We start from the raw sequence: 27,761 nt of genomic DNA, 5'->3' as shown, positions 1-27,761 counted from the left end.
TAAATCTCACTTTTGGCGTGGGAGATCAATAGCTCCCATTCTTTTCTCTTTGCCCTCAAATGGGGTAATTGTGGGAATCACATATAAAACAAGATGCGCTTTGGGACCGACCGTCCTGAAAAGTTGACTGTCAGGATTGATCAACATATATAGTTGAAAATGACCTGTTTTATCCCTTACATTTCGTAAAAATATTCTTTTCGTCCCTCATTTTTAAAATGAAGCAAATTCATCCCTGACATTTAAAAATTAAACCTATTACATCCCTGAACCTAATTTTCAATTTGAATCAAACCATCCAATAACCCAGCAATAAATTTCTAAAATAAAATTGATAGATCATTCGGTCAACTTCATCATATTCACATGACATTTATTAAATCAAAAAAATAAAAATTATAACATAAAAGACCATTCTTTATCTTGGAATAGTATAAATTTTTTTTTGATAAATCTTTTCATGCACCGTTAGTATATCCGCTTGCGAATCTAGATGTGTATCATAAATATAAAATTTGGTGTTTAAATTTAAATTAAAATGATATGCGGTACATAAAACCGTCAGTGTATACAATGATAATGTAGAAAAGATTAATCTTTCTTTTAGATTCATTAAATTTCACATGAATATCAAGTTGAGTTAACCAAGTGATCTTCCAATTACACCCCCAAAATTTGTGATCAGGTTGATTGGTGGTTTGATTCAAATTGAAATTTAGGTTTAGGGATGTAATAATTTCAGTTTTTAAATGTCAATGATGAAATTGCTCCATTTCAAAAGTAAGGGACGAAAAGAATATTTTTGTAAAATGTGAAGGATGAAACCGATCATTTTCCCATATATATATAAAAGATTTAGATCATTGCGTGTATGTTATTTTTAATACTCTGTGTGAGATTCATAAAAATTTATTATATATTTACTTTGCGTTCAAAATAAGTTACACCATAGAAAAATAAATGTATATTTTATGAAATTGGATAAAAAGGGACAAATTTTTTGGTGCTCCAAAGCCCAGCAAGACGTCGTACGTGGATTTGTTTGTGCCCAACCCCAATGTTGAGGTGAAAAAAGACGCCAAGAAACGGATTAAGATGCCACGCAGCCCAAGTCAAGACTACGATCTGCGACCACAATCTTCTTCTTCGACATTCCTCCTCATATTCATTGACTCTTCCTCAGTAGTCAGATCCTTGCCGCCACTATTTTTGTTTTATCGATCTTCACTCTCAGCTTCGTTAATCACGCGCTTTGTTTACACCTTCCATTTTACGGCCAAAGCAACTCACCGGCCGGGACTCTATCCACTTGGCTCAGCGACCTCGGGGATTCTCACAAGGACAAAATATATATATAGTGGTATATATTTTTTTAAATTCATCTACATTCTAATCCAAACAACAGCAAATGCCTACCTTATTGGATTTTTTTATTATTAAAAAATTTTAAAAAATTAAAAGAAGAAATCGGGATGGTGTTTTGGATTATCTTTCTCGTTTCTGTGTCATGCATCGACGACATGCCAAATGATGTTTTTGCCATTCCTTTTCTAAGACTTTACAATTGGACTTGGTTTATAAGAACACACAAGCGTAATCGATGCGCATCTCCATGAATGCATAGATCAGTTCGTACAATTAATATGTTTACAAATAAATGTATATGTTGGAGGCAGAGATCTTTGTCTAAAATTTAAACTACCAGTTTTAAATGTGACCAAAGCAAGCATGAAATTAGTGGCGGGGGAGAAGGGTTTGGATGAATTAATATATGATGTAGCAGTAGTGAAGGATGACTCATTGTTTCCTGTGACGATGATGCATTAGGGGAGGGAATCTTGCCTAAAAGTTGTCGCCAAAGCCAGATCGCTACATGTTCTTCAAAGGACAATAATAATAATACTATCTGGAAAGTACCTTCAAATCTAAAACCCTTTTGCTTAGTTATATAAATCTAGTGGGTGTTTTACTTTATTCTTTGAATCTCCCTCTATTGTTTTTCTTTTTGTTTTTCTGCTAAAACACTACGGGTTATTTGAACGTTTTAAAGAGAAATAGAGTAGTTACCCTTGATCTTAAGTTTAGGAGGCCAAATTGGATGGATCTACAAGTGAGCGAGCATTTACAGTAGCACAATGTGAGAATTGCATGAGATGTCCGACGAAAATGGCCCGACTGCAAAGTTAATGCAAACACAAACATTATCGTGTCTTATATTATAATTACCAAGTCCTTTTTTTTTTTCTTCTTTTACGGCTCCGTTTGGATTAGTTATTTTTGAGATATTTTTGAAATATTTTATTAAAACAATGTACGTGAAAAAATTTTATTGTAAATGTTTTAATGTTATTTTTTGGGGTATTTTTGAAAATATATTTTGGGTATATTTAAGATTTAAAATTTTAATGAGATATTTTTAAAATTGCATAAAACCTTACCGCCACCCACCCCCCTCCTCCCTCTTATCCTCCCCTATTTTTGGTGGTATTTTTTGGGATATTTGGAATGTATTTTGGAGTATTTTTATAATTTAAAATATGTTTGAATACTTTTTAAAAAATTTACACCACTCACCACTACTATCCATCTCCACCACGGCCTCCCTCCTCCTCCATGTTCCCTCTCTTTCTCCTTCATCCCCTTCCCCCTCGATTCTCCCCCTCTTCCTCCCTCCCTCTCCCTCTCTTTCTCCTTGTTTTCTATACCTCCTTCCCTCCCCCTAGACCCACTCGGAGATTGCCGACCCAACCTTCCTTCGAATATGGTTGCGACTAGAAGGTCGCGACTAGTGCAACCAAAAGGTCGCAGCTAAAGCTGTTGCTGGTTCTTGGGAGAGGAGAGGAGAGGGAGGAGGAAGGAGGAAGGAGAAGGAGAAGGAGGATGAGGAAGGAGGGGAGGAGCAACGGTGAGGTAATAGTGATGGTGGAGGAGGGAGTGGTAGATGGTGGTGGTGATAAGATTTATTTATATTTATTTTATTTTTTAAAGTTGTATTTAAAATATAATGAGTGTTTTTGAAGTGTGTTACTGTAGGATTTGTAGATGAAAAACAAGTATTTCAAGAACTCTCAAATCCAAACGGAGCCTTGTCATTAGAATAATTTTCTTAAATAGGGAAAAGAAAAGCAAGCATTCATGAAAAAATTTTTTTTTGGCAACAATAGTTAGGTCATGCTCCACTACAACCAACGAAGAGGTAACCAAAGTGAGTGAATTATGAACAAAACAAAACAGCTTTCTTCATCCATACATTATATTGGTTATACAAAACTTTTCTCTAGGTTTTTTTTTTTGTTAAAAAAATCTTATTCATTTTTCTAATTTTAAAAGATTTTTCCATTGATGGCTGTAATTTTCCATGATGGTGTTCTAATCTAAAACGTATAAAATACAAGGACAAATTTCTGCCGCACTATGATGGCTCGAGAACGAGTAAAAGCTCACAAAAGAATGCCAAAACAGAAAAGATGGAAAAGGAATAAGTTAGTAAATAAGTCACGCTTCGCGGAGAGAATGTTGAATCCGCAAAGTCCCACTCTCCAAAACAATGGGCGCAAAAAGATGAAGCTGCAGAAACATACAAAATGGTGCAAAGGGAACCGGCCGTTTGCGGAGACACGGAGCCGGTCTTACCCAACACCATGGAACCCCCCACAGTACCCTACCCCGGCCACCACAACCACCACAATACGTGCACTCAAACGCACCCTCGCTCTTCCCCAAAACCCAAAACAAACCCACTGCATACGTTACATACATACATACATACGAGTTCGTATTTATGGAAGCTATATCATCTAGGACTATAAATTTTAGAATTAATCATGTATACACTGTCAGCCAGCGTTGAATGAATAATAATTATATAAAATTTGAATTTGAAATTCAATTTTTATACATATATCATGAATCAAACGGTGATAGTGTATACACTGTCAGTGTATATAAGATTTATCCTAAATTTTATTAGCGTACTAAACTAATCCATGTTGAGTGTTTGTTTTAACATACGAGTTATCAATTTTTTTTTTTAAAAATCATACATGTGAATATATATTATTCAAATACTATTTACTAACTGTAACTATGTAACTAACGAAAATGAAACGGTGATTATTTGGCCATTCAGAAGGGGTGGAAGTCCGATCAAGACAATTTCAAAGAAAAGACGAAGCACAAGGCCAAATGTAGTACAGTAGAGAAATTCGTTGTTTCGATCTATGCCGAGATTTTTCAGGGTTCCTTCGATACTGTGAAATTTTTTTTTTAAAAAAAATACTAAGAGTATTTTCTTGAATATCAAGCATAGCCTAACAATGACTTATAAATTCGAGGAACATCTGCTTTACTACTGAATTGATGAGATAACCATTGTTCAAGTCATTGTTGTGACAATGAAGTTGGGGCCAAGAATCACCAAATAAAAAATGCGATCATCCCCATCAATTAATGGTCAAGATAGGTCAAAAATGTTCCAAGTATCAATTTTTTTTTTTGAAAAAAAGAAAAAAGGTTCCATGTATCATTTTATCTACGTTACATTCATAGTCATATGCAAATTGTACTAAAATGGTGATTGTTCCTTTCGTTACATCACATTATGGTCCCACCCACCCGCTCACTCTAGAGTCTAGACTCTAGAGAAAGGAAAGGGAAAATCCTTCCAAACCATAGTCCGAATATGATCTTCTCTCCTTAACCATGGTTAATTTTTCCAGCCTCCTTTCCTTCTGCGCCTTTTTGGCTCTTAATAATTCTTCTCTACCTTCTCCACCTCCCATGCACCCCCTCCATCCCTTCGCTATAAAAGGATTCTATCCCCCTCTTTCCCCTGCCTCTTCCTCTCCTCCCAACCTCAACCTCCAAACTCCAAACTCACTTCCAACTTCCTTTTTAGATACCCAGCTCTATAAAGCAATCACTGCCCTCATAACTCACCTCATCTCAGGCATATACATATATACAATACACACACATACAGCTGTAGACAATAGAAGGTAGGCAAGAAGGAGGAAAAGTTGATTAGATGTGGTAAAGATGAGTTGTAACGGATGCCGAATACTAAGAAAGGGCTGCAACGAAAACTGCATACTACGACAGAGTTTACAGGGGATTGGGAGCCCTCAAGCTCAAGCTAATGCCACAGTTTTTGTCGCCAAATTCTTCGGCCGCGCCGGTCTCATGTCCTTCCTCTCCGCCGTCCCTGAACCCCAAAGACCAGGTGATGTATCCTTCACGTATTTATCTATCTCTTGCGGCGATTGGGACGGTGAGAACAGAGCCCTGGTTCTGTGAACAAGAGGCTAATTAAGTTCGACTCGCACCATCCCGATCAGAAATGTGTTGTATCAAACTTTTTTCCCCTGTTTTTGGGGGCTATCTTATCTGATGAGAATTTTTATATGAATTTGGTCTATGTACAGCCTTGTTTCAATCGCTGCTATATGAAGCTTGTGGGAGGACCGTGAACCCAGTAAGTGGAGTGGTGGGGCTACTGTGGACCGGCAACTGGCAGCTGTGCCAGTCTGCAGTGGAGACGGTTCTCCGTGGCGGAGTTTTGCGGCCGATGATGAATCTTCCTTCCGAACCTCAAGAAGCTGTGGACCATGATGATGCGTCGGAGGCGAGCCGTCTGTGTCTTAACTTGTCGGCTGCGTTGCCGGCCAGAGTGACGGCAGGCGGGAGAGTGAAGAGGAGGTCGGCCACACCGGAGGAGTCCGAAACCTCCACTATGGAGAGCTGCTATGATTATACTGCTAGTAATTGTTATCAAAATCTAAAAGGCGGAGAAGGAACAAAGCTTCTTAGACTCTTTTTTTGACTGAGCACCGGCAAATGCAATTTTCCTGAGGATTTTAATCAATTTGACTTTTTTCCCCCCTCTTTCTTGGGCGCTTCTGGGGTTTTATTTCAGTTTCCTTTGGCCGGCAAAAGCGGTTTGGGGGGGTTGCTGGATTTCTCACTTGTGGTTTGTCTGAATTGTCACTCGTATTTGTGACCTTGAATAAAATCAAGTAAATTCTCAGCCATCTTCATCTATATTCCCTTTACTTTACGACGGGTTTATAATCAACATCCTTAATATCGCTTTGAACCATTTCCTATTTGTTAAGGAATGTTTAAATTTATGATGTGAACATTAAAGGGGTTGACGGCGATGATGATGTGAGATTTTGGGATTTTCCTTCTCATATACTAGTAAATATAGAGTTTGTTTGGTTGAGCTGAGTATGGACTGAAGAGGGCTGTTTCTGGAATGGTATCCTCAAGCGGTGAAGTTCATTGCACGAAATGATTTTGTGGAACATGTAAACGATAATAGTGATTTCAATGATTATGAGTACAGTACAGTATGTATGTAGAAAAATAAAATCACTGCTTATAATTGATTGATGGCTCTAATTGAAAGAGAAATCGTTGCTTGCTTAATTAATCGTGAATGATTCAGATGCTATGACATGTATTTGCCATGTGCATGCCACTTTCGCTTAAACCCCCCCTCAATATGATGGTCTCTCGTCCTGCCAAAATAGACCAAGAAATTGAAGAGAAATGGACCCTCAAAAAAAAAAAAGAAGAAGAGAAATGGGACATGAAATTAACCTATATTAATCTGGTAAATTGGAGCTTATGAATTGCGATCACATATGGTAAGTAATTGCGATCCAAACATGCTAGTTGCGACTATATTCCATGATTAAAATCTAGTATCCAAACATTTTATTGGGCGCTGCTATATTCTTGAGAGTTGAGACATCTGTCTGACTGAACAAAGGTGAGATGAGGCCTCTGAGTACGTCTTTCCAATGTGTGGGTCTATCTATCTACTACTCAAAAAAGTCTTGAAGATTCTCCTCTTTAGGCCACAGCTTTGATTTCCAACTTGTAGTACAACCTGGAGTTGGAATAATGTTAATATACTGACCAAGCTTCTTTATTTTGCTACCCCGGTTTTCTCCCAATACCAACTTCTAATTAAACCCATTTTTTTTTTTATCCCTTTAGCTTTAAGATTTTAATGGCTTGTACGTTTTCAATTTTCTGCCTCACCATGAATGTTCCGGAAACACACAACCAAGACGCAGTGAAAGATCCTTCATCAAGAATTAATGGATGGCTTATTAAATCGTGTCCCCGATCGATCTATAATCAGACACAAAAGATTGGTTGCCCGGTCGACAGAGTGGTTTGATTGGACATGGGGCACCTTGCATCATTTATCTGCTTCATAGGCTTGTGCGTGCAGGCACATGGCCCTCTTCCGGAGCATTTTGGCTAACTTACAAAGCTTAGACAGCATAAATTCCAGGAATGGATGAACTAGGCTCTCTTTCTTTAACCTACCACTTGATAACGTAACTCTTACTTGCAGCACTTTTTTTTTTTTTTTACTTGTTCGGGTGGGTTGTCATCCATTATTTGTAAAGGAATGAAAAAGGCAAACAACCAACAAATTTCAAACAATGGTTTCCTGATATTACCGGACCTTTTGCCTTCTTTTTTTTTTTTTTTTGTGTTCGAAAAATTGTTGTGGTTCTTTACAGAGGCAGGTAAACCGTCTAATTACAGGGTTCAGGGGAGCGGGAGGCCGGTCAGGGATCTGCAAATTGCATTTATCAGCTTGAGTGTGAATTAGCGGTGGAAGGGTGGCGAGGGATAGCTAGCTTTGCTGGTGGCTTAGATCAGCAATGAGAAACAAAATGGGGCCCTGTTCAATCAAGTTATCTGGCTTTTAAAGTGGGGATATAGCCAAGCCAATAGAGGAGATGCGACCATCCATCCATTCTTGTCTTTCCAATTAAATTGGGGGTAGTGGGGCCTGAAGAGGGGAGGGGAATGGGGGGAGCGTGTGGGTGTGGATTCCACAGTCCGCACTGATGCAGTCCAACCCAGCTGCTGTGCGTCGCTGCATATGCTTTTTGGGGTGCCTCATGGACCCCATTTGTCGTTGTCCATTTTCACAGCCTACGCCTCCTCGTTGCTCTATTCTATTCCTGCCCTTTCTTTTTTTATCTTGCCTCGCTTCGTTCTTAGCAATTGATTAGTGGAGATAGATAATTTCGAATAACAGGTTCTCTTTTCACAATTCGTTCCTAAAGCAGCACATACAAAAGGAAAAAATGAGCAACAGTAAGGGCACCACGTTTGATAAAATTGAAATATGGAATTTGAATTCATTCAATTAGTAAATTGTTAAGTACTAAATTTGATACATTTGAGTATATATCACATTAAACGATAAGTGAATAGCTAATTACTTATTTTTTGAAGCAAATTTTGGCTAGAAAATTCAGTGCAACTTAATGAATTCAAATGTTCTAGTTTTAATTATCAAACACGTCTGAATATGTTAATATTGAATTCATTAAATTTAAGTGTTTAATTAAATTATCAAACAAGGTCTAAATCTGTTTGAATAGCCTTTTTTTTTTATCACAATTAGTTGCATTACAAACATAGTTTTTAATCAATCTTTTTTTTTTTCATTTTAATCATCTTTTTATCTTACATATATTACATTCCAAAACTGATACAATAACTATTTGAAATAATTTCCCATCCAAATGCACTTGCTGTATACCACGGGGGGGTCGGTTTATTTGCATTCCCTTCTAACTTTTCTTAATGACGGGTTAATCTTAAAAACAGTACGCGAAAACCATGAACCAACAAAAGGGAAACGAAAAAGGCTTTTGTGTTTGATAGAACTAGGAAGGCTGGAGACACGACTAGGAGGCCGAGACGAATTTGATGCCACTAGCAATCAACTTGCGCATGATTGGATGAATGGAATATTTTTCCCCACTTGCTCTAATCCATTAAAGCAAGAGATTTTCCAATTGTTTCTAAACATTGAAAATCAAAAGGAGCATTACATGTCCTCTTCAACTTAAATTCCAGCCTATTTGAGCATTTGGACGTAGGTCAATGAAATTTAGCTTTAAAGCTGCTATAGGCTTGAAACAAAAATTTGGACTAGAACTCGAAGTCTACACCAACTTAAAATTTGAGTTCGATCTTGAAGTTATCCTTTATTCAATAGGCTCTATCTAGATTCAGAACCGTGAAATTTTTATTTGTATTTTTAACGTTACTTTATCAATTAAGGAATATCAACAAACTTTTTTAGATTAAACTTTCTTAATTTGAGAGACCAAATCGAGATGTTTTACTACTTTAAAAGATCAGATGCATTTTTGAAGTAGAGCATCAAACTGAGAAAAACTTGAGGTTATTTCAAATATTTCATGAATTCTCTCGATTCAAAAGAGGCCGAAGAACTGCAGACTAGAGTCCAGCCCCTTGTTTATGTGGGACTATATGCAAAGGAGACATCTGAATTGCGATCGACCAAAGCTGGGAGCCTGGGACACAGTTTGCGCAAATACCCCTTCTTGAATTGCGAGTAAGGAGACGCATCCAGATAACTGTGAAAGGCAATCCCCGAAAACAGAGCAATTGAGGAGCAGGGATCTGAATTGCGGCTACCTGAGAGATGAGACAAACAGAAGACTGCAAAGGTAGCATTTGATTGTTGACTTTCATTTCTTGTAACGTCCGTCCACCAATATTCGTTGTTTCATGTTTACAAAAAATGTTTGTCTTTTTTTTTCTTCCTTGGACATCACAAAGTGGAGAACAAGCTACGGCACTTGGTTGGAGAGTGTGCAAACTTTTTTCTTTCTTTTTTTGTATGGGGTTTTTTTTTTTTTTTTTTTTTTGGGGTGTGGTGGTTGGGGGTCTTAAGAAAGCCACTGAAAAGGAGTGGAGCACAGTGTCCGAGTGTGTTTTTTGTTTTCTGTTTTCCGCATGCTGTGGAGGTCAAATTTAAGCTGTCCCTTGTGTCCCTCTATTTTGTCATTTCATTTTGGACTTTGCCTTGTATGCTTCTATGGTGGGAGCAAGTAGGGCTTCCAACGACTCAAGCTTTGCGATAAACTAGTCGAGTTCGACTCAATTTTTATTAAACTTGAAGTTGAGTTCGAGTTCGACAAACTCTTATTTTATAGCTCGAACTCGAGCTCAAATAAAATAAAAAAAATAATTTTAATATTTTAAAAAATAGATAAAATTGACATTTCACTCTAATAAAATAATAAAAATACAGAGGACATAAACTGTTTAAAATATATAAATTCGAATTGGTTCGACGTGTTAACGAGTTAGTATCCGCGTACTTAATTTGATTAGATTGTAAAGTCAACTCGAACTCGAATCAAGTTTTGACCGTTGCGAGCAGACTTGACTTGTTTAATCTTGGAGTTGAGTTAATTAATGTGAGTCGTCCAAAACTTGTGTTTTTTGGTTGGTTCAACTTCCACACTCAAAGGAGGAATGAAGATGGATGGAAATACGGTAGACTATCTGGCAGGCTTTCTCCGATATCTTGTGGGTTAAAGCAAAACAAAAAACCCTCCAAATGATTTGGACGCCAACTCCGGGCCGCCCGGAGTTGGGGTAGCAAAATCGTTCGAAACCCATTTACTTATGTTCGGCTTCCGTTTTTGGGTTGAAACGGGCCTAATTTGCTCTTCCAGAAGCACCGGTTGATTTTTAGCGTAAAGTTGACTGCTGTCCAAAATTCCCCTCTTTTATTCTCTTTCTTTTGGGTGTGGCGGTCTAAAATTCCCCCTCCAGTTTTAGGCTTTTAGCACTAGTGGTGGTTGTTTGGGTCACGGTCCAAAAACGATCTTCAAGATCCATTTTGGTTGGCTATTCAACCGGAAGTACAATTCATTCAGTCGAGGGAGAGAGAGGCCATTTCATAATAATGGAAATGTACTGTCAGCGGCTTGTTTGTCGGTCGGGGGATGTGCCCCACCCAGTCTTGGATTGGGTTGCTGGGACGAATCTACCCTCCTCAAAACTTTTACATTCCCCATCTCTCTCTCTATCTATGCTTCAAAGTTCGACTTTCTAACCAAATAAAATATTATTATATTTGATTGCCAAATTTACGCTTCTATTTACTTGGATTTAATCCGAAAACTACCCCCAAGTCTTCATAGTTTTTAGGTTTTACAACACAAATGGCTTCCACAGCGACCAGAATTTCTGCCAATTAATTAGACATCAAGCTCGTAGCCACAAAATCATGAAGTGCAGAGAGTCAAATGACAAGTGATAGCAACTACTGGTGAACAAGAATTTCATTAGGAAATATATAATATGATGGATATATATACACAAAGTTTTCTCTTTCCCTCAAGAAAGGGGAAACAGAAAAAGAAATGTGTACACAACTAATTACTGATTAAGACATTTCCTCTAACTCTGGATGCTAAGGCACAATACTGCAGAAGACTGACCTCAATTATTCCCCAAAAAATGTCGGTTGAGAAGCAAAACTAATCAGTTGTTGTTGCATCACTATTGCCGCCAAAGCCATCTCCGCCTTTGGACCGAATGGTTTTAGTTCTTCTATGTTAGCATTAGAGTCGGTAGTCACAAGGATCAGTTGTACAATGTCATGTCAAGCTGTTCATACACGGTTATGTTGTAAGATGTGTGTTCTCAAACTACAATCTTTCACCTGTCAAATATGTTTGAACAAGTATAATCAGCGAATGAATCAGATAAATTGCCTGAATGAAAAATAAAAAGAGATGGCTGGTATTTACCTGCATGGCTGCTAGCACAGCCAAGAAATCTTTGCATTGTTCGAGTAAAGCTCGCTCTTTTGCAGTCACTTTTGCAAGTTCAATCACTAGAGAATTCACTTCATCTACCTGAAAAAAAAGGATCAACTTGGTTAGACATGTTTTTACAAGTATTATCATCTTTCAGCCGCATGTTCCAAGTACATAATCTCCATGCTCATTTTTCTCAACATAACCAGGATTTTGAAAGTCAAACAACCATCCATACATTAATTAAAAAAGAAAAGAAGAACAGAACCGAGAAGCTTTCTCAAGTTAATCGACAATCAAAAACAAATTGAATTATATATGTAGATGCAGGTTTACTCCTTCCTTTCTTCAGGCTAACTTTGATATGCCAGATATACCAAAAGTTTGAGACATGACTGCTGCCTGGTGTATGTGTGTTCTGCTCATCACAACTGTACTGCCATTATTGTATTTTATATCTCAATGATGAATAATGAATTATTGCCGGGATCTGTTACAGTTAAAATGATATCTAGAATCTGCAAAGGCTGATACCAAATATGTTAAACCTTGTGACAAAGCTTGTAAGAACGTTTTCTTTCTTTGGTTAACAGAATATCCTTGGAATCAAATCTGCAAGACTCGTGGTTTTTGAGAAGTCACTGGATGCAATTAGATAGCTTCAAATTTCAATTTACATCACTAGGATATACATGTTCCTCTTCTCTTCAACATAAGGACTAATTTGTTATCTCATTATCAGCCACAAGGATGGGAGGTGAAGAGAAGTAGACGTATATTGGAAGTGAAGATCGAGAATAATTATCCATGAACTACTACTGTTTTCGTACTTTTCTTACAGCCATGAACTACTACTGTTTACTGTTTTAAAGAAATTAATTTGTCCTTTCAAGACCACATCAATCTGTAAATGAATGTTCCATGTGGTACAACACAGAAACAAATAAAAAGTATGTTTGCAGGTTTAACTGGGAACAACGTATATTGCAAACTGTAAAGAGATGAAAATCTTAATAAACTGAAACATGAGTAATGACGCTCATAAGCTTAGGATCAGCTGCACTAGTTTATCACCTAAATATTAGATCAAGAAGAGACCTTGATGGAGAAAATTCAGCTACCATTTTCCAACTGAACTGCATTTCGGAAACAAAACTAGAGCAATTCAAAAGGTTTGAGAATTTTTATCCAAAAAAGACAGATAAATTACCTTTGGCAGAAGAGAACATATTGAAGATGCCATTCCCTGCATCATGTCCACTGCAGAACCAACTGCCTCCTTCAAGCTTTGAATATCAGCCTGTTATGATTAAAGCTTTATACAGTCAATGAAAATTATGACAGCCCATTTTTTCCCTTTTTTTCCTTGGTGTGTTGATAATTTTCAGAACTTTGAAAGCAATAAAGTAAATCAGGGCACATACAATAGCCCCTCCACCAACAGGGAGGCGAAGAGTGCTAGCCTTCAACGCTTCAATTGCTCCTAGCAGAGAGATAGAGTGATCTTTATCCAAAGAAGCCCAATCTTCTAAACAAGTTATCTACAGAAGATGAGGAAAAGTGGTTTCAGCATATATTCAATTGAAAAGGCAAATAATTTACTGATTGGTTCAATAATTTCCAGTTACAAATTCAATTTCCTTGGAAATTTTGCTAAAAACTAGCAAGTAAATTGAATAACATATTGCTTGCATCAATATTGACTTTGCACTCTGATTGCATGTTTCCATACCACAGACAGTGATATTGGATTGCTAGATGACAAAAGCATATAAAAACCATACAAAATCCAATCATATAAGATATCCTGATTAAAGATTTTCAGCAAAAAAAATAATAATAATAGAAAGGAACAGCTTTCAGATCCCTTTTCATATGTGAAAACTCAGCTTGGAAGTAAACAGGGCAACATACAGATAGGAAAAAGACTTCTGAAACTTTTGCAATTCCTAAGAGTAATTACACGGTTCACGGGATAAAATTTTGCGACCCCATAAACAAAATCTTGTGTATTCAAGCTTAAAGAAAATAACCAAATCAAACAAAAGGGAGCTTTTTCACAAACACATTCAAGTTGGAGTATGTCACTGTGAATCTCACTTAAAATAACTCAAGAGATTAGACTTACCAAGACTAAGTTTTTTTTCCATTCATAAAGTGTTGAGTGATAATTGACAAGAAGACGTATAGATAAGGAATATCAACCATATAGACCCTCTTCAAATAAAATGACATTAAAGAGAGGGAAGGGAAATCCCAGAGACTTATATTTTTGGAAAAATGCTAACATTTGCACAATCCCCAATCCCAAGTTCATATCTATCTTACTAATTGAGAATCCGATTACTTATTTACCAAATCATAACTAGCTCCATGAACTACAAAATAACCAGAAAGGTAGTATGTGATCATGACAGTTTTATAAATGAAGTTATAAATTGTGTCATGGACTCTCTCTCTCTCTCTCTGAGGTGTGATTTGGTCAAGTATGTAACCAAACTAACGTCTATAAAAGTTTCAATTGATATATTTCAGACCTCTCCAGCATTGATGAATGTGAGGAATTTTATTTTTATTGTTTTTGGACAACCACAAAATGTTTTATGTGTCTAAAGAAGGCCTAACACTTACCACGGTAAATGAATGATTTTCAGACCATCATTTAAACAGGGTATTCATCCAAAAACTGATGAAAAGAATGAAGCTTACTTGTCCCTTGAGAATGGAGGCTAACTTCAATTTTTGCCTCAGCAACTGTAACCTGTGTCTTTTCTTTGTGACTGTATCACGTAGATCTGAGATTGTTATCCAAGCATTCCACAGACTCTTCTGGAAAAAGGACAAAAGCATAGCTAAAAATATTAGAATTTTGTCTCTTTGTACTAGTTTAGCAACACAGGCACTACAAAAAAGCAACATATAAACCGTGAAGTTATGAAAGAAGTCACTGGGGAGCAGTATTAGGTAAGACAAGATCACCCACCATGAGGACAAAAACAAGTTAAAGAGATGATAAAATAGAATGAGCTTGCAACACTAGACTGCCATGAGCAGCACAGAGCCAAAAGTGATATTTGGGAGGTGCAAGTAATTGTAAAACCTGGAGGAGTTCTTCACTTTCTAAAACTTGTAAAACTTGACTTAAATTCTCACAGTTATGTCAATCCATACCATCACTTTCAGATGAGAATCTCTAGAGGGTATTGAACTGTTTCCTAAACAAACGACTCTTGGAGCATGAAAGCAGTAATGTAACCGCTTAGCTAAATCGGTAATCATCCAAACAGAGGCAAAATAAACCCACCCATCAGTGGATTATAAAGATCACACTCCTATATAAATACTAAGCTATGCTATACACCACAAACAGGTTAAGCATTTATGCCATCAGTCATTCAATAGTTACTTGAATACTAAGCCATACATGAAGTCATTAAATAGTTACTTGGATTATAAAGATCATACACCTACATGAATACTAAGCTATATGCTATACAGCACAAACAAGTAAGCATTTATGCCATCAGTCATTGAATAGCCACTTGAAGCTCAAATCTGTATGAAATGAAAATCAGACACTAAAACAGAGGAGGAACAATTAGGTAAGACCACTGATTAGGTCCCCCCCCCCCCCCTCTTTCCAACACAAAAAAAAAAAAAAAAAAACTAAGCCCCAAAAAGAAAAAAGGAAAAAAAAAAACTATCCCAAAGAAGACAATAAAATTGGAATGCTAGAGGAAGTGCTAGAAAAAGCAACTATAATTGTTAAAAGATATCAAAGTTAGAAAGCTATTCTAAATCCACTGAAACTTGGATGTTCAAAAACACAGTTTCACGGCACCTAATCTATTGACATAATTGTTGCATTCTTATAGGCATTGTATCCAGGGCAAAAGCAAACTTGGTCAAAATATTTGAAACAGTCAACTAAAAGCTCAAACACTAACTGCAGAGTAAATCTAGAAATACTCAAATTTAGTACTATAAAGATAACTACTGTCCAAAAAGAACAGAATAACTAACCTCTGCACTATGTTTCTGCGCCAGCAAGGTTGCTTCAGTCCTAGCATTTCCAAAACGCCACTGCAAATGTCGATTATATAGAAGTCTCAACAAGTGAGCATCAACAATTCTGTTCTCCCCAACTTTCCCCCTCCGAACATCAACAGCAAAACTGAGAACTGAAGGTGTCTCAATAAAACTACTATTAATGGTACTAACAGCATTTCTGACCCGAGATGGACTAGGCATTCCTCGTGAAGGAGATGATCCAACTGAGGTCATAAGCTTACTGGGAGATGAAGCTCTTATAGGCCCCCGAATAGGTGATGACATTGTTCGTGGTGATGATAAGGGACCATCACTAGGGAACTTCTTCAACTTTGGTGGCACAATCAATTTTGAACCAGGACTAGTTGCCAAAGGTGACCCGGGGTCCTGCAACCTCCTCAACCGACTATTAGTTTCTTGCCAGAAGCGAGCTGAAACAACAATTCCACGAGGTCCACCTTTAGCATGGGAAACCCCAGTACATTCTTGCACTCCAGAAGTACTACCGGAAGAAACACTATCTGTATCTGATGCAGTAAGATCAGACTGCACAGATGATTCATTATTGACTGAATTTCCATCTGGGGCATCCTGAACTGCCTTCAAAAGCTCAGCATTGCCCAAATCAATACTCAGCCTTCCATCAAATGAAGCCCTTCTCTCATCAATCATGGATTGCTGCAATGCTCTAATAACATTCCCAGATCCAATGAGCTTACTCCGCTCCCCACCACTACAATCTAAGCTTCTAGATAAGGGATTTGCCCGTCTTGTCCTAGCCGGCCACCGATGCTGATCAATGGGCCTGGAATTTTCAACTTGATCTCCACCCCCATCACCCTTCACCCTTGAAGGAGTACTACTTCTCCTCCTTTCTGGTGTATTCTTCCTCACACTACTCAAATTAGGTGAAGGCGGGGCAGCTTTAGTCTTACTAATTGGAAGCGAAAAGGCTTCCCCCTGAAAAGAAACTGATAAACTCCTAGTAGCAGTGACCAGCAGCTTTGTAGCAGCTGAAGGTTCACCACCACCTGCATTGCCTTGTTTGGCATCAAGATCGGGTGTTAAAGGCCTAGCTGCTGTCACCGGCCGCCTCCGGTCGACAGAAACTGACCTTTTTGGCACCAAAGCAGGAGAATTCCACGCGGCAGTGGAATTCCTTGAAACTAAAGGGGATGGGAATCTTCTAGAGGAAACTGATGACGAAGATGCAGAGGAAGAATTTGAAGTAGAAGTGGAAGGAGAAGAGGACATGTACCTTGAAGAAACAACTCTTGATTTAGGCCTTTTTGGGTTGTCAATACCATTATTATCCTTCTCAGAAGGCAGCAGTGGAGGTCTTCTTTGGTGAGTTTGAGTCTCATCTCGAGAAATTGTTTTGGGGTTTTGTGGGCCAGTTGTTGAAGCTGCTCCTCCTCCACCAGAAACAGCAGCCACCATCATCACACACAAACATATACACACAGTTCAGACACCAGATACTCAAACTTTCACCCTTCACATTGTCTTTTCACACCAAAATGTGACTTATCCACAAGCCTATTTTGCTTCTCCATAGCACAAAAACCCTGTAAGAAGATCACGAAATCCCAGCATAACTCAAAATCCCACAATGGGTTTTTGCAAGATTCCACATTTTCTCAAGATTTCTGCAGAGATGAGCTGATACAATGCAGGTTCTTTTGCTAATCTAGACCAAGAAAGCTATGGAAAATGAAAAAAAGGGGTAATTTTTCCAGCAAACACAGTGACGTTTCTTGGAGTGAGAGAGAGAGAGAGAGAGAGAGAGGGGTAGAAGGAGAGTTGGTGAAAGGTGAGATTTGGGGGCATGGAAACTTGGTACTACAATGGTAAGGAGGAGTGAGGAGGGGCGGGGTTGTGGGTGGGGTGGGCTATTTCGTGGCGGTTTTGGGTTTTGTGAGCCTTTGGAGAGACGTTACGCTAACCCAAGGCAAATTATGCTTATTCAACAGAGGATTTTTCTAATGACGAATGAATTTCACTTTTATTATTTAAACGAAATGAGTTTCTATTTTATTGTTTAAGATAGGGTACACGAGTATTTTAACCACGCATGACTGCTTCTTCTTTTTTTTTTTTTAATAAATTTTTGGGGTCTATTTTGTGTGCTTTTGTAGGTGCAGATAGGGAATACTCAACTAAATACAAGCCAAATCCTTACGCGTCAAATGCAGGGAAGTTGACATCGAAGCACATTTATTCTATTTTGCAACATTTTTCTTGGTTCGTGAAATTGAAAAAGAAAGAAGAACTGTTGTTTTAAATGTAAAAAAAAAAAATGACAATATGGAATGACCGTAGTAGCACCCTCTAGGATTTGATGCAAAGAATTTGTTTTTATGCAAGGGGAGAAGAGCAAACTTTGCCAACCCTTCTTGGTATATAGAAATGCCAATCAAGTTCTCATCTCCGGTGCTATCCTTTTTTATTTTCTTTTTTTTTTTAAAAAAAAAAAAAAAAAACAGGGTTCATTGCAATAAATCCACTTTCTGAACCAGAGACTGCATTACACCAACGACACCATCAGAAATTGAAAAGAGCTCTATTATGCAATGGTTTAATATGACCAACTGTTTACTTGACCGCATAGATAGTTGGCTTGAGACGAGAGCTATGCATTGATAAGAAAAAAAATAACCTAGAACTGGTGAGAAACAGTTGGGGGGGCTCAAGAAGTGTTGATTAGTACTAGGATAGTAGTGGAAATTTTTAGTACTGTTGAGTAAAAAATTCAACATTATTGTGAATTTCTTTAGGGGTCTAAAGGGGCCTGCACTTGAAGAATCGTCTACTGCTAGTTAGGGCCATTTCTTCCTCCTCAGCATCTATAGCTACAAAGAAAGGGTGGGGCAACCTTGAATTTCTAGCAAGGACAGCCTAATTTCCTGTGTTAGTTTAACAAAAAGTGGAATCTTGATCTGCTAAACAAGGAAGAAAATGATCAATTGGAAAGTATGATAAGAGGAAAGAATCTAGCTTCAGCGACTTGACTTACTTTTACAGCTCCTTCAATCCCAAAGATTAGTGACCGACCACAAGAAGTTCCAGGATCACCGAGTTTTAGAAATTAATAATCACGCATGTGGCCTTCATAAAATGCCTTATTAGAATCACAAAGCTTCGCAATGGTAATTAATTTGATGATTGATTAACCGAATCTTTATAGTCAAGTGTACGAACCTTGAGTACTTGCAAAACCTTGGAGTTCAGTGTCAAATCTTTACGTTCAAGGGGCCTATATTTGAGGCTCGGATGTCGTTGTCAGAATTTCCTTTTACTTCTTCAGTGGCACACAGATGAAGAAAAGTAGATTCAGCAGTGTATACCTGCTCAAATAAAAAGGTGCTACTACCTTCATACAGATGCTTGCTTGCTTGTCCACTGTTTCTCAGGAAATACTTGCACAAAAGACGCGAACAGTTAGTAGTAGTTACTACTTTGTACAGCCGAGTTGTGAACGAGCAGCATTTATTGAGTTGAGCGACTGAGGACAAGCCTTGCCTCGTAAATTTGGGATAATTTCAGAGACCTCCCCCAAAGTACCTGACAGTTTCACTTGGCGCTCTCAATTTTATTTAGAAAATCTCACTTGCCTCCCTTGCTTGCTTTAGGTGTTTTGCATCATTTTACAACCCATTTTAAAATATGTTATTAAAAAATTTATTTTGGGATCGTGAATATAATCTCGTTCCAAATTTGTTCTTTTGCTGTCTTACATAATGGTGAGTATATTAATAATAAACGAAAAACAAAAACAAAAACATACCAAGGTTTATTCTAACTGAACCAAATATAGAATGTTTTTTATATATCAAAAGTTAATATTTGAAGGTTTATTTAAAATTTTTGCAATTTACAAGGATAATATTTTCTTTTACTGTAAAGTGTTTTGAGTTAATTTAATAAGTTTTATAAATCCTTTTACATATTTTTGAATTTTTTTCTAATCGATGGTTTGAAAAGTAAAAAAGATACAACGTGTTAAAAATTGTATATACACTTGTTTGTATTGTTTTTAAAATGGTACGATAATAGAAAATTCACATGATTATGAATCATTGCAAGTTATTTTTGAAAAGCATTGTAAATAATTCATAAGTTTAAGTAATTTAGCATTTCTTGTTGAAACCAATGACACAAAACTATTGAAAAGTTTTTTGATCTTATGATCAACTTTTAGATTTTCATTAAAGAACTATATCAATCAATTACTAAAAACTAAGAGATAAATTTAGTGTATTGTGATAATTAAGAAATGACAAGAGAAGAGCATATTTGGAATGAAATTATATTCTCTTTCCCAAAATGAGTTTTTTAATATTATATTTTAAAAGTTATAAACAGTTTAAAGTAGAGGAGTCAAATGAAATTTTTCAAAATTTGAGGGCCATGTGAGATTGTTAAAAACCTTAGGAGAGGTTTCTGCAATTGTTCCCGTAAAATTTGCAAGATTTTGCACGAGATTGCCTAGCTATCTAATCTATCCCAAAAAAGAAAGAAAGGGAAAAAAAAACGCAAAGCTATGATACAAGCAAATTGCATTGTTGTTTATTTTCGGCTGCTTTCGTATAGGATGCACCGTCTCATTCAATGTATCTTTCTCCGTCCATGATCTGAGCTTCGTTTCCCTTGCTTTTGACGCATGTTTATCCTTTCCTTGCTCTTCTTCTTCGGCATCTTTTGTTACCTTCGGTTTTGTGTCATCCGCCTTCCTCCTAGCACTCCAATTCTTAGTTGTGGGTGATATTCCGAGGAAATTAAAGGTCAATTCAGCAACTTAGCCAGAGCCCAGCTGATGATGTCAGTACCGGCTTTCTTCATTTCTTGTAAGCACCAGTAAATAATTTCCCATTCCATAAATGTTAAGCTCAACGATGGAATTGATCGAACTATATTATTAGCAGGCGACCAATTGTACGTGGACAATGCAGACAATAGCATGTAGCCGGTCGTAAACAGATGTATCCCTGTCAGAGCAGTGTGCTCAAATGGCCATGTTCTTCCTTCTTGGTATTAATTTCCCGAACGGGGGGCGTTACCAGTTATGGTGACCCGTGACCTTCCCTTTGTAATGTTATTCAATGCAGAGAAGGAAGACGACCAAAAACCAGAGGAAGTTGCAACAACTTGCGCATCTACAGTCGTTGTTATTCACAAAATTTTAGACAGATATGGTCATATTTTCATATTTGCATGTACTATGTTTTAAGTTATATGCGGTGCATTATTTGTTCTAGATCAACTCAACTAGTAGCAGTTTTTTTTTTTGGGTGGAAGTATTTAACAAGAAATTCAACGCACTTCCTGCTAAGAAAGAAAACCAAGAAAAAGAATTCGATTATCTAGCAAACCAACCAAACAAACAAACCTTTTTATTTTCCATTTTTTTTTGGGTTTTCTTTTTCCCTTTTCCTCTAGGTTAAACGAATTTGTTTGGATATGAGATAATTTGAAAAAGTTTTGTTCAAAAAGCGTGTTTGGATTAAGTATTATTTAAATCATGGTTATGATGAGGATGAAGTTTTGATCTAATAGTTAAGGTCGATTCCTTAGGAATTAGAGCCTGTGAATTCAAATCCCTCGCTACTCTCCCCTCTTCTTAATTCCCATCTCTCAGTGTGCTGTTAAAGAGAATAATAATAAAAATTACTAGAATCCCACAAATAATAGCCAATCCAAACAAATTATCGTTGCTAGAATGAATCCCACAAAACGTACTCCTAAATGCTCCATAAGAGGGGTGTAATTTGTAGTAGTAAAAAAGCCAGTTACCAAGATTTTTGTGTGGATGGTAGACAGCAGAAGAATGCATAATATGTCTGCACCCAGTCTGCTCTCTCAGTTTCGTTTCGTCCCGTCCTGTGACAGTGAGGGGGCAGATGCATACGCTTGGAAGCATGAACCCAAAACACATCCAATCTAAAACTGCATCTGCATCAGGAGTCCAGATTTAGACATGGCAGTGCACGTGTGCAGTTACTGCATTTATTGACACTACTGTTGTTTCCTTCCTTCCGCTTCTTCATCATATATGAATTATTCTCTTCTTCTTGGTGCTGTAAAAATGCCCATTACAGAATAAGCCTCGGCAGCCGAAGCCTATTTCATAATGTTCCATTATTCGTTTCCGTGTGTCATATATGGTTTGGTGATTTCCATCCATCATGTTTGACAAAGCGCCATATCATTCCACTCTTCCATCTGTTAATCACGATGTACTTCAGTAAATTACCTGCGAGAAATGAAATTTTCGAATAACCAACGACGAAATTAACTTACGTTTAAGATGATTTTTTTTTTTTTTTTTTTTTTTTTTTTTTGTGTTTTGGCTAGCTAGGTGAATGTTGATATCATAGATTGGTTAACTGGATGTTCACATCTTCAATTTACAGCTCTAACATCAAAGTTCTTGAGAGAGAGAGAGATTTTGTCATTTTGCTTGGACAAAACAAATCAGCAAAAGTATATATGTTTTTCACAAACTTGGGATTCCGTGTGTCTGAGCTTAATAAACTACTGAAGGGAAGTGGTGGTGCCTAGAAGTACCGTGCAATTGCGGATAACAGGAACTACAAGACCTTGGTTGGCGTGGTCGTTTTGGCCCCTTTCGGGTTGGGGGGCCGGGGCGGGGTTGGTGTTTCACGGAGGACCCCCCTGGCGAACGTCAACGGTGACAAACTGATTACCGGTGATTCAGAAAACGATTGATAAACCACAAATTAATTACTAATAATCAATAATAGAAGATCCTCGTTCCGAGCAGAGACTCAGTGCAATAGCGGAAAAGGATGAGTTGGATGATATGCAAGAAGATGATGTAAATAAAAAATTTTGAATTCGAGACATTTCTTCTGACTTACGCAATAGACAAAATTTTCATTAGTCACATTTAAAAAGCCGAAATCTTGAGCCCTAAGTCCTAACTAACTATAGCTTAAAATAAAAGGCGCCGGCCCCCCTGTGCTTGCTTGAACTGAGGCTAAGCCTGCCGGAGTTTCATTTTAAAGTCGGTCGAATTATATGAAGTAAAGCCAAGTGATACTTAAGGTAGAATCAAATGTTACAATTAGTGTAGGCGAAACCCCAACCACTGAGCAGACTTTCTGTGGAAGCCCACTCTTTAAGTGATCAGTTCACGAAAAAATAATAATAATAATAATAATCGAGACCGCCGGCCCAGAACTTTCCCAATGTATTTCTTATTTGTTTGATTTAAGGATGATAAAGCCAGTACAACAAGCTTTTTCTTGTTCTAAAGTTTACGTCATTCTTTAACAGGATAGTCATAGTATACAACAAGCTTTTGACTAAATGATATTCACAATTTAAGTATCTGAGAGCATTCATATCATATGATGCCCTTGAACGGGGTATTACCATTACGCGCTTACTGTATGCCCCATGCAATTGCATCTATTTCTAGAACTTAGAAGCACGATGAACAGAAACAGTGACTGGAAGGGTAAAAGAAAGGGATAATATCAGAAACCTTTCCGCGGAGGTTATTCTTTTCTTAATACTATCTTCATTTAGTACCCCTAAGAAAGTATTAAGAAAATATTTCAAATTCCGCTGAGTACAGATTTAGGATTCTCCTTCTCGTGTCTATTGATTTCATCATATTGATTTTCAACCAAACACTAACGCGTTGCATCTGCTTGCTTGCTTTTTCCCTCCTTTATTTATTGGTTTTGGGAGAGCACTTTTATAATAAGGGTGGGATGGGGGGGCGGGGGGTTGGGGTTGTTCCTCCGGTGCAAATTCTTGGACTGTGGTCTAAATCAGACGTCAGTTGCCAAGGAAGCCCAATAAATTTGGAAACTGGCCTCCTCTCCAATTTCCTTGGTTTTAAGACCCAACCACAGCAAGCTTCTGACAAATTTGGACTCCTCAATCCTTTATCTACTAAGCTACGCGGCTACGCCTGCTCGTAAATTTCGACTCCTCAATCCTTCATCTACTAAGCTGGGCCTGCTCGTATTTTAGTACCAGTCTCTAGAGCTGCTCATATATATGTCTCATCCTTTCAGCTGACGTTCAATCCTTTATCTACTAAGCTAGGCCTGCTTGTATTTTAGTACCAGTCTCTAGAGCTGCTCGTATATGTCTCATCCTTTCAGCTGACGTTCTCCGAACGGGAGACGGGGTCGGGATGGTCATCAGAAGTATTGTCCCTGAACAGTGCACGGCTAAGACACGGCCAAGATTTGACCCAAAAAAAATATACGGTCCAAATCACTTCTTGTACCTCGTTTTTCACAATGTGTGTGAAACTCACAAAAATTTGTCTAAAATTACACATTGTGCAAACAAAATTAAGTCATGTGCAAACAAAGTAACACGATGTGCAAAATGCGCAAAATCGCTAGGAACGGTTGCACCCGTACCTAAACCCTAAACCCTAAAGAAAATTATATTTTTACCTCATATTTTGGTGAAATTATACAGTAACCTCTATATTTTTGCTAAATTGAAATTTTACCCCTAATTTTTTACTAAGTGAGGAATTGACCACTGTAGTTTAGTAAATTTTCAAATTGGCCTCAATCTTTTCTAGCAATCTATATTCATTCATAAACTTTAGCTAAATTGTAAATAAACCCATATTCTTTTGCTAACTTGATAATTTTGAATTTTTTACATCGTTTCTGTATTCCATCACGGTCAAAAACTGATTGTTGTTTTTGTGATATTTAATTTGTTTTTACAAATTCTCAATCTTTCTAATTCTATGAATGTTAATTTTCAACCAAACACTAAGGTGTTGCATCTACTTGCTAGCTTTTCCCTCCTTTATTTATTGGTTTTGAGAGAGCTCTTTTATAAGGGTGGGAGGAGGTGGGTTTTGTTGTTGGTCCGGTCCAAATTCTTGGTCTAAATCAGACGTGTGTTTCAGTTGCTAAGGTAGCCCAACAAATTTCGAAACTGGCCTCCTCTCCCATTTTCTTGGTTTTAAGACCCAACCACAGCAAGCTTCTGACAAACTTCGACTACTCAATCCTTTATCTACTAAGCTAGGCCTGCTCGTATTTTAACCAGGCTCTAGAGCTTCTCATATGTCTCATCCCTTCAGCTTATGTCCCCCCATCTGCCTGAACGGTGCAGATTTTCCAGACATCCACGCAAATTTCCTTTCAGGCTTATGGGTAAGGCAATCCGTTCCCATACAAATCTATATTTGCTCACAATGAACCAATTTAACCAATTTATCATGCCATCGACATAAAACACATACAATCCAGAATATTCGGTTCAAGAGAATTAACCAACTAATTAAGAACATTGCCCGCAATTCATCAATTTCTTATAACAGAAATAAAAATTTCACCATAATCACAAAATAATCACAAGAAGGACAACATCAAGAAAATATGTGATACCCTATATTAAAGAACAGCATATAGTAGAATTTGTTGATTCACATACCAATTCAAGTTCAATGACAAATTAGAACAGCCAAAATTGTTCAAAATACAAAGCAAATAACAACTTGGGATCCATTTATCTCTAATGGCAGCTTGCTTAACAAAATCCACTAGCAAGGAGCCAACGACCTTTTCCTTCAACGATACTGCAAGGACAAATGCAAGAAAATTCAGAATGATTTAGTAATTTATTCAAGACGAACACAAAAATGATAAAACAAGACCCATAACTCAGTATCATAGAGTGCCAACAACCAACTAACAAAATTCTTAAACTGGCATATACTCTATCTAGAACAACAGGCACAAGAAAATTTAAATACAAAATCAGGTCCTAACATGAATATGAATATTGACATGACAATGAAAACCACCACCACATCATAGTAGCTCTATTAGTTTATAATAAAAAAAAGGTAACAGTATGATCATTCCTTTCTTAAAACTTTAAATCCATTACCTTAATGAATCCAATCTCCTTAGCATTGCTGCGGAAGCATTGTCTGCAGCACATCAGGCCATACTTTCTGATAATACCATGCGAGTTTCCACACACACGGCTGTCAAAACGAACCAACACACACCAATAAGCAACAATTGAAATCAACAAATAGTTTAATCAAAAAAAGCCTCCAGGTATTTAAAAAAGAAAAAGCACCAAACCACCAGGAGGAGAAAATATCCATGTGGTCAGGTACAATTCTTAAAACGCCATAGCGAATAATACCATTATCACTACAAAATACTGCTTACAACAGCTTACTAAACTCCCAAATTTCACTTGAGCCATCAACAACAAAAGACTTGTTTAGCATGAAAATCACATTGACCCATCATTAGGACCAATTTGACTTGAAAACAAGATTATATACCATATGATCCAGTATAAAAGGCAGTACACCATAAACCTACAATTTCTTGAAATCCAATCAAGGACTCCAACATCACTGATACAAACACCAGATTATACTAGTTGACAAACCACAATAAATGGGACTAAGAACGATCAAATGTACAAAAACTCCCACAAAGATCAGTCTAAGTTCATGGAATTAGATTTCATGCAGGATTTTGAGTATTTGAAATCCAGGTTAATCCAAACAAATTGTTTGGTAAAAATTTAATTGTAGAGAAGGACTTGAAATACAAAATAACTAGTTGCTCACACAAATAAATAAACACTTCATAGGCATATTACGAAGATCACGAGTTACAGGACTCTCGGATCACAAGACCAGTTCCAAATCAGAGCAATAGTGCTGACTTCAACCTAGTCTTTAAGAGGAGAGACAAACAAATGGTTGCTACAAAAATGGTACAAATTCTATTAGTTGCCAAATCTTGAAGCTCAAACTGGTGTTCATAAACAATCATGCTGTTGTTCTGAACTACAAATTTCGAGATATTTTTGGTGTAATACAAACTTAGGGGTGAAATTGGAAGGAGGGAAACGGCAAAGAACAGAGGGATCTCAAAATATCGTACTAAATGAGTGAATTGGAAGTGCGCTGTCCAAACGATACAGGATGGTTTGTACTGTGGATTTGAAATCCAAGTCAACCCAAATGCATAAATCATTATCGTTTCGAGCATATCCTAAATTCCTAATTCCCCAACTTTATATCAAGATTAACTCGTAGCATACAAATAGTTCTTTCGCTCCCTAATATCAGCTAGAAACAAATCACGGAAAAACAACAACCAAATATTTTTCAAAAAGCAATAAAAGTTCTCCATCTCCAGTAATTCCCACTATATTTAGCACCAAACTGAACCAGACATGAAACCTAAGAAGCAGGGCACGTAGCAGATCCTAAACATAAATAATTATCTTGGTTTGAAAAAAAATGAAAAGGAGTGATAGAGATATCGTAGTAGTTACCAGGCGCGAGAGCCAGGGCCGTAGTTCTTAGGGTGAGAATTCCAGATGTTGGAGTGTCCCATCTCGATATCGTCTTCCTCTCTGTCAAGCTTTCAGCGGCTGCTAATTTCTGCCAAAGCCAACCCTAATTACTGAAGGCGGAGGAGGTTTAACAGGGTTGTAAGAGAGTATTTATAGTGTGGAATGGATGGCCCAAAACCCTAGTTCGGTCAGTGATATCGCGTGACAGGCAAGGGGGACAGTAGGGAACATACTTAAGTCATTTGACTATTTTGCCCCGTCGATTTAGTTTCACTTTTCTTTTTTTGTTATCTTTTCTCAGTTGCTTTTACGAGCATAGATCCGATATTATAATTTAATATATTTAAATCATAAGAGTTCAAAGGCTGATAATAAAAAAATAAGTATCTGAATTAATTAAGTAACATTGTTTTTATTAAACAAAATTTGTTATCAAAATTAAGTGATAAGTAAATAATTTATCACTTAATGTGATATACACATTCAAATGCGTCAAATTTAGTACTTAATAATTCAGTAATTTAATGAATTTAAACTTTAAATTTTAAATTTAAGTTTTCAAAATTCAGTTTTATCGAAAATACCCTTAATTTTTAAAAAAAAATTATGATTGCGCTAGGAAACTACAGTACTACCTTAATTTCTTACTGTGCACTTGGCAGCTGATATTTGGTGAGAAAACAAAGAAAGTGACGGAAAGTACCTGTTTGTTTGTGCGGGGTTAGAAATCTA

General features: G+C 37.2%; 3 protein-coding genes across 3 annotated transcripts; 1 reads left to right on the top strand and 2 right to left on the bottom strand.

The window, feature by feature from the left end:
- The first annotated feature begins 4,793 nt into the window (after nucleotides 1-4,793).
- LOC113761032 (LOB domain-containing protein 38-like) lies at nucleotides 4,794-6,029 on the top strand. Its single transcript, XM_027303835.1, has 2 exons — nucleotides 4,794-5,221; nucleotides 5,424-6,029. Exons 1-2 carry the CDS (start codon nucleotides 5,038-5,040, stop codon nucleotides 5,819-5,821), a joined length of 582 nt encoding a protein of 193 aa, XP_027159636.1. The 5' UTR covers nucleotides 4,794-5,037; the 3' UTR covers nucleotides 5,822-6,029.
- Nucleotides 6,030-11,122: 5,093 nt separating this feature from the next.
- Nucleotides 11,123-17,544, bottom strand: LOC113759873 (QWRF motif-containing protein 2). Its single transcript, XM_027302452.1, has 6 exons — nucleotides 15,654-17,544; nucleotides 14,340-14,459; nucleotides 13,055-13,171; nucleotides 12,841-12,930; nucleotides 11,622-11,729; nucleotides 11,123-11,533 (listed from the first exon to the last, which is right to left on the bottom strand). Exons 1-6 carry the CDS (start codon nucleotides 17,121-17,123, stop codon nucleotides 11,483-11,485), a joined length of 1,956 nt encoding a protein of 651 aa, XP_027158253.1. The 5' UTR covers nucleotides 17,124-17,544; the 3' UTR covers nucleotides 11,123-11,482.
- A 7,518-nt stretch (nucleotides 17,545-25,062) lies between these two features.
- On the bottom strand, nucleotides 25,063-27,167 carry LOC113761607 (40S ribosomal protein S29). Its single transcript, XM_027304675.1, has 3 exons — nucleotides 27,009-27,167; nucleotides 25,587-25,686; nucleotides 25,063-25,272 (listed from the first exon to the last, which is right to left on the bottom strand). The coding sequence occupies exons 1-3, from the start codon at nucleotides 27,068-27,070 to the stop codon at nucleotides 25,264-25,266; spliced, it is 171 nt and encodes a 56-aa protein (XP_027160476.1). The 5' UTR covers nucleotides 27,071-27,167; the 3' UTR covers nucleotides 25,063-25,263.
- Nucleotides 27,168-27,761: the final 594 nt, after the last annotated feature.

This window comes from Coffea eugenioides, chromosome 2 (genome assembly GCF_003713205.1).
Source record: "Coffea eugenioides isolate CCC68of chromosome 2, Ceug_1.0, whole genome shotgun sequence".
Classification (NCBI taxonomy): domain Eukaryota; kingdom Viridiplantae; phylum Streptophyta; class Magnoliopsida; order Gentianales; family Rubiaceae; genus Coffea; species Coffea eugenioides.
This window is presented reverse-complemented; position numbering and strand designations above follow the sequence as displayed.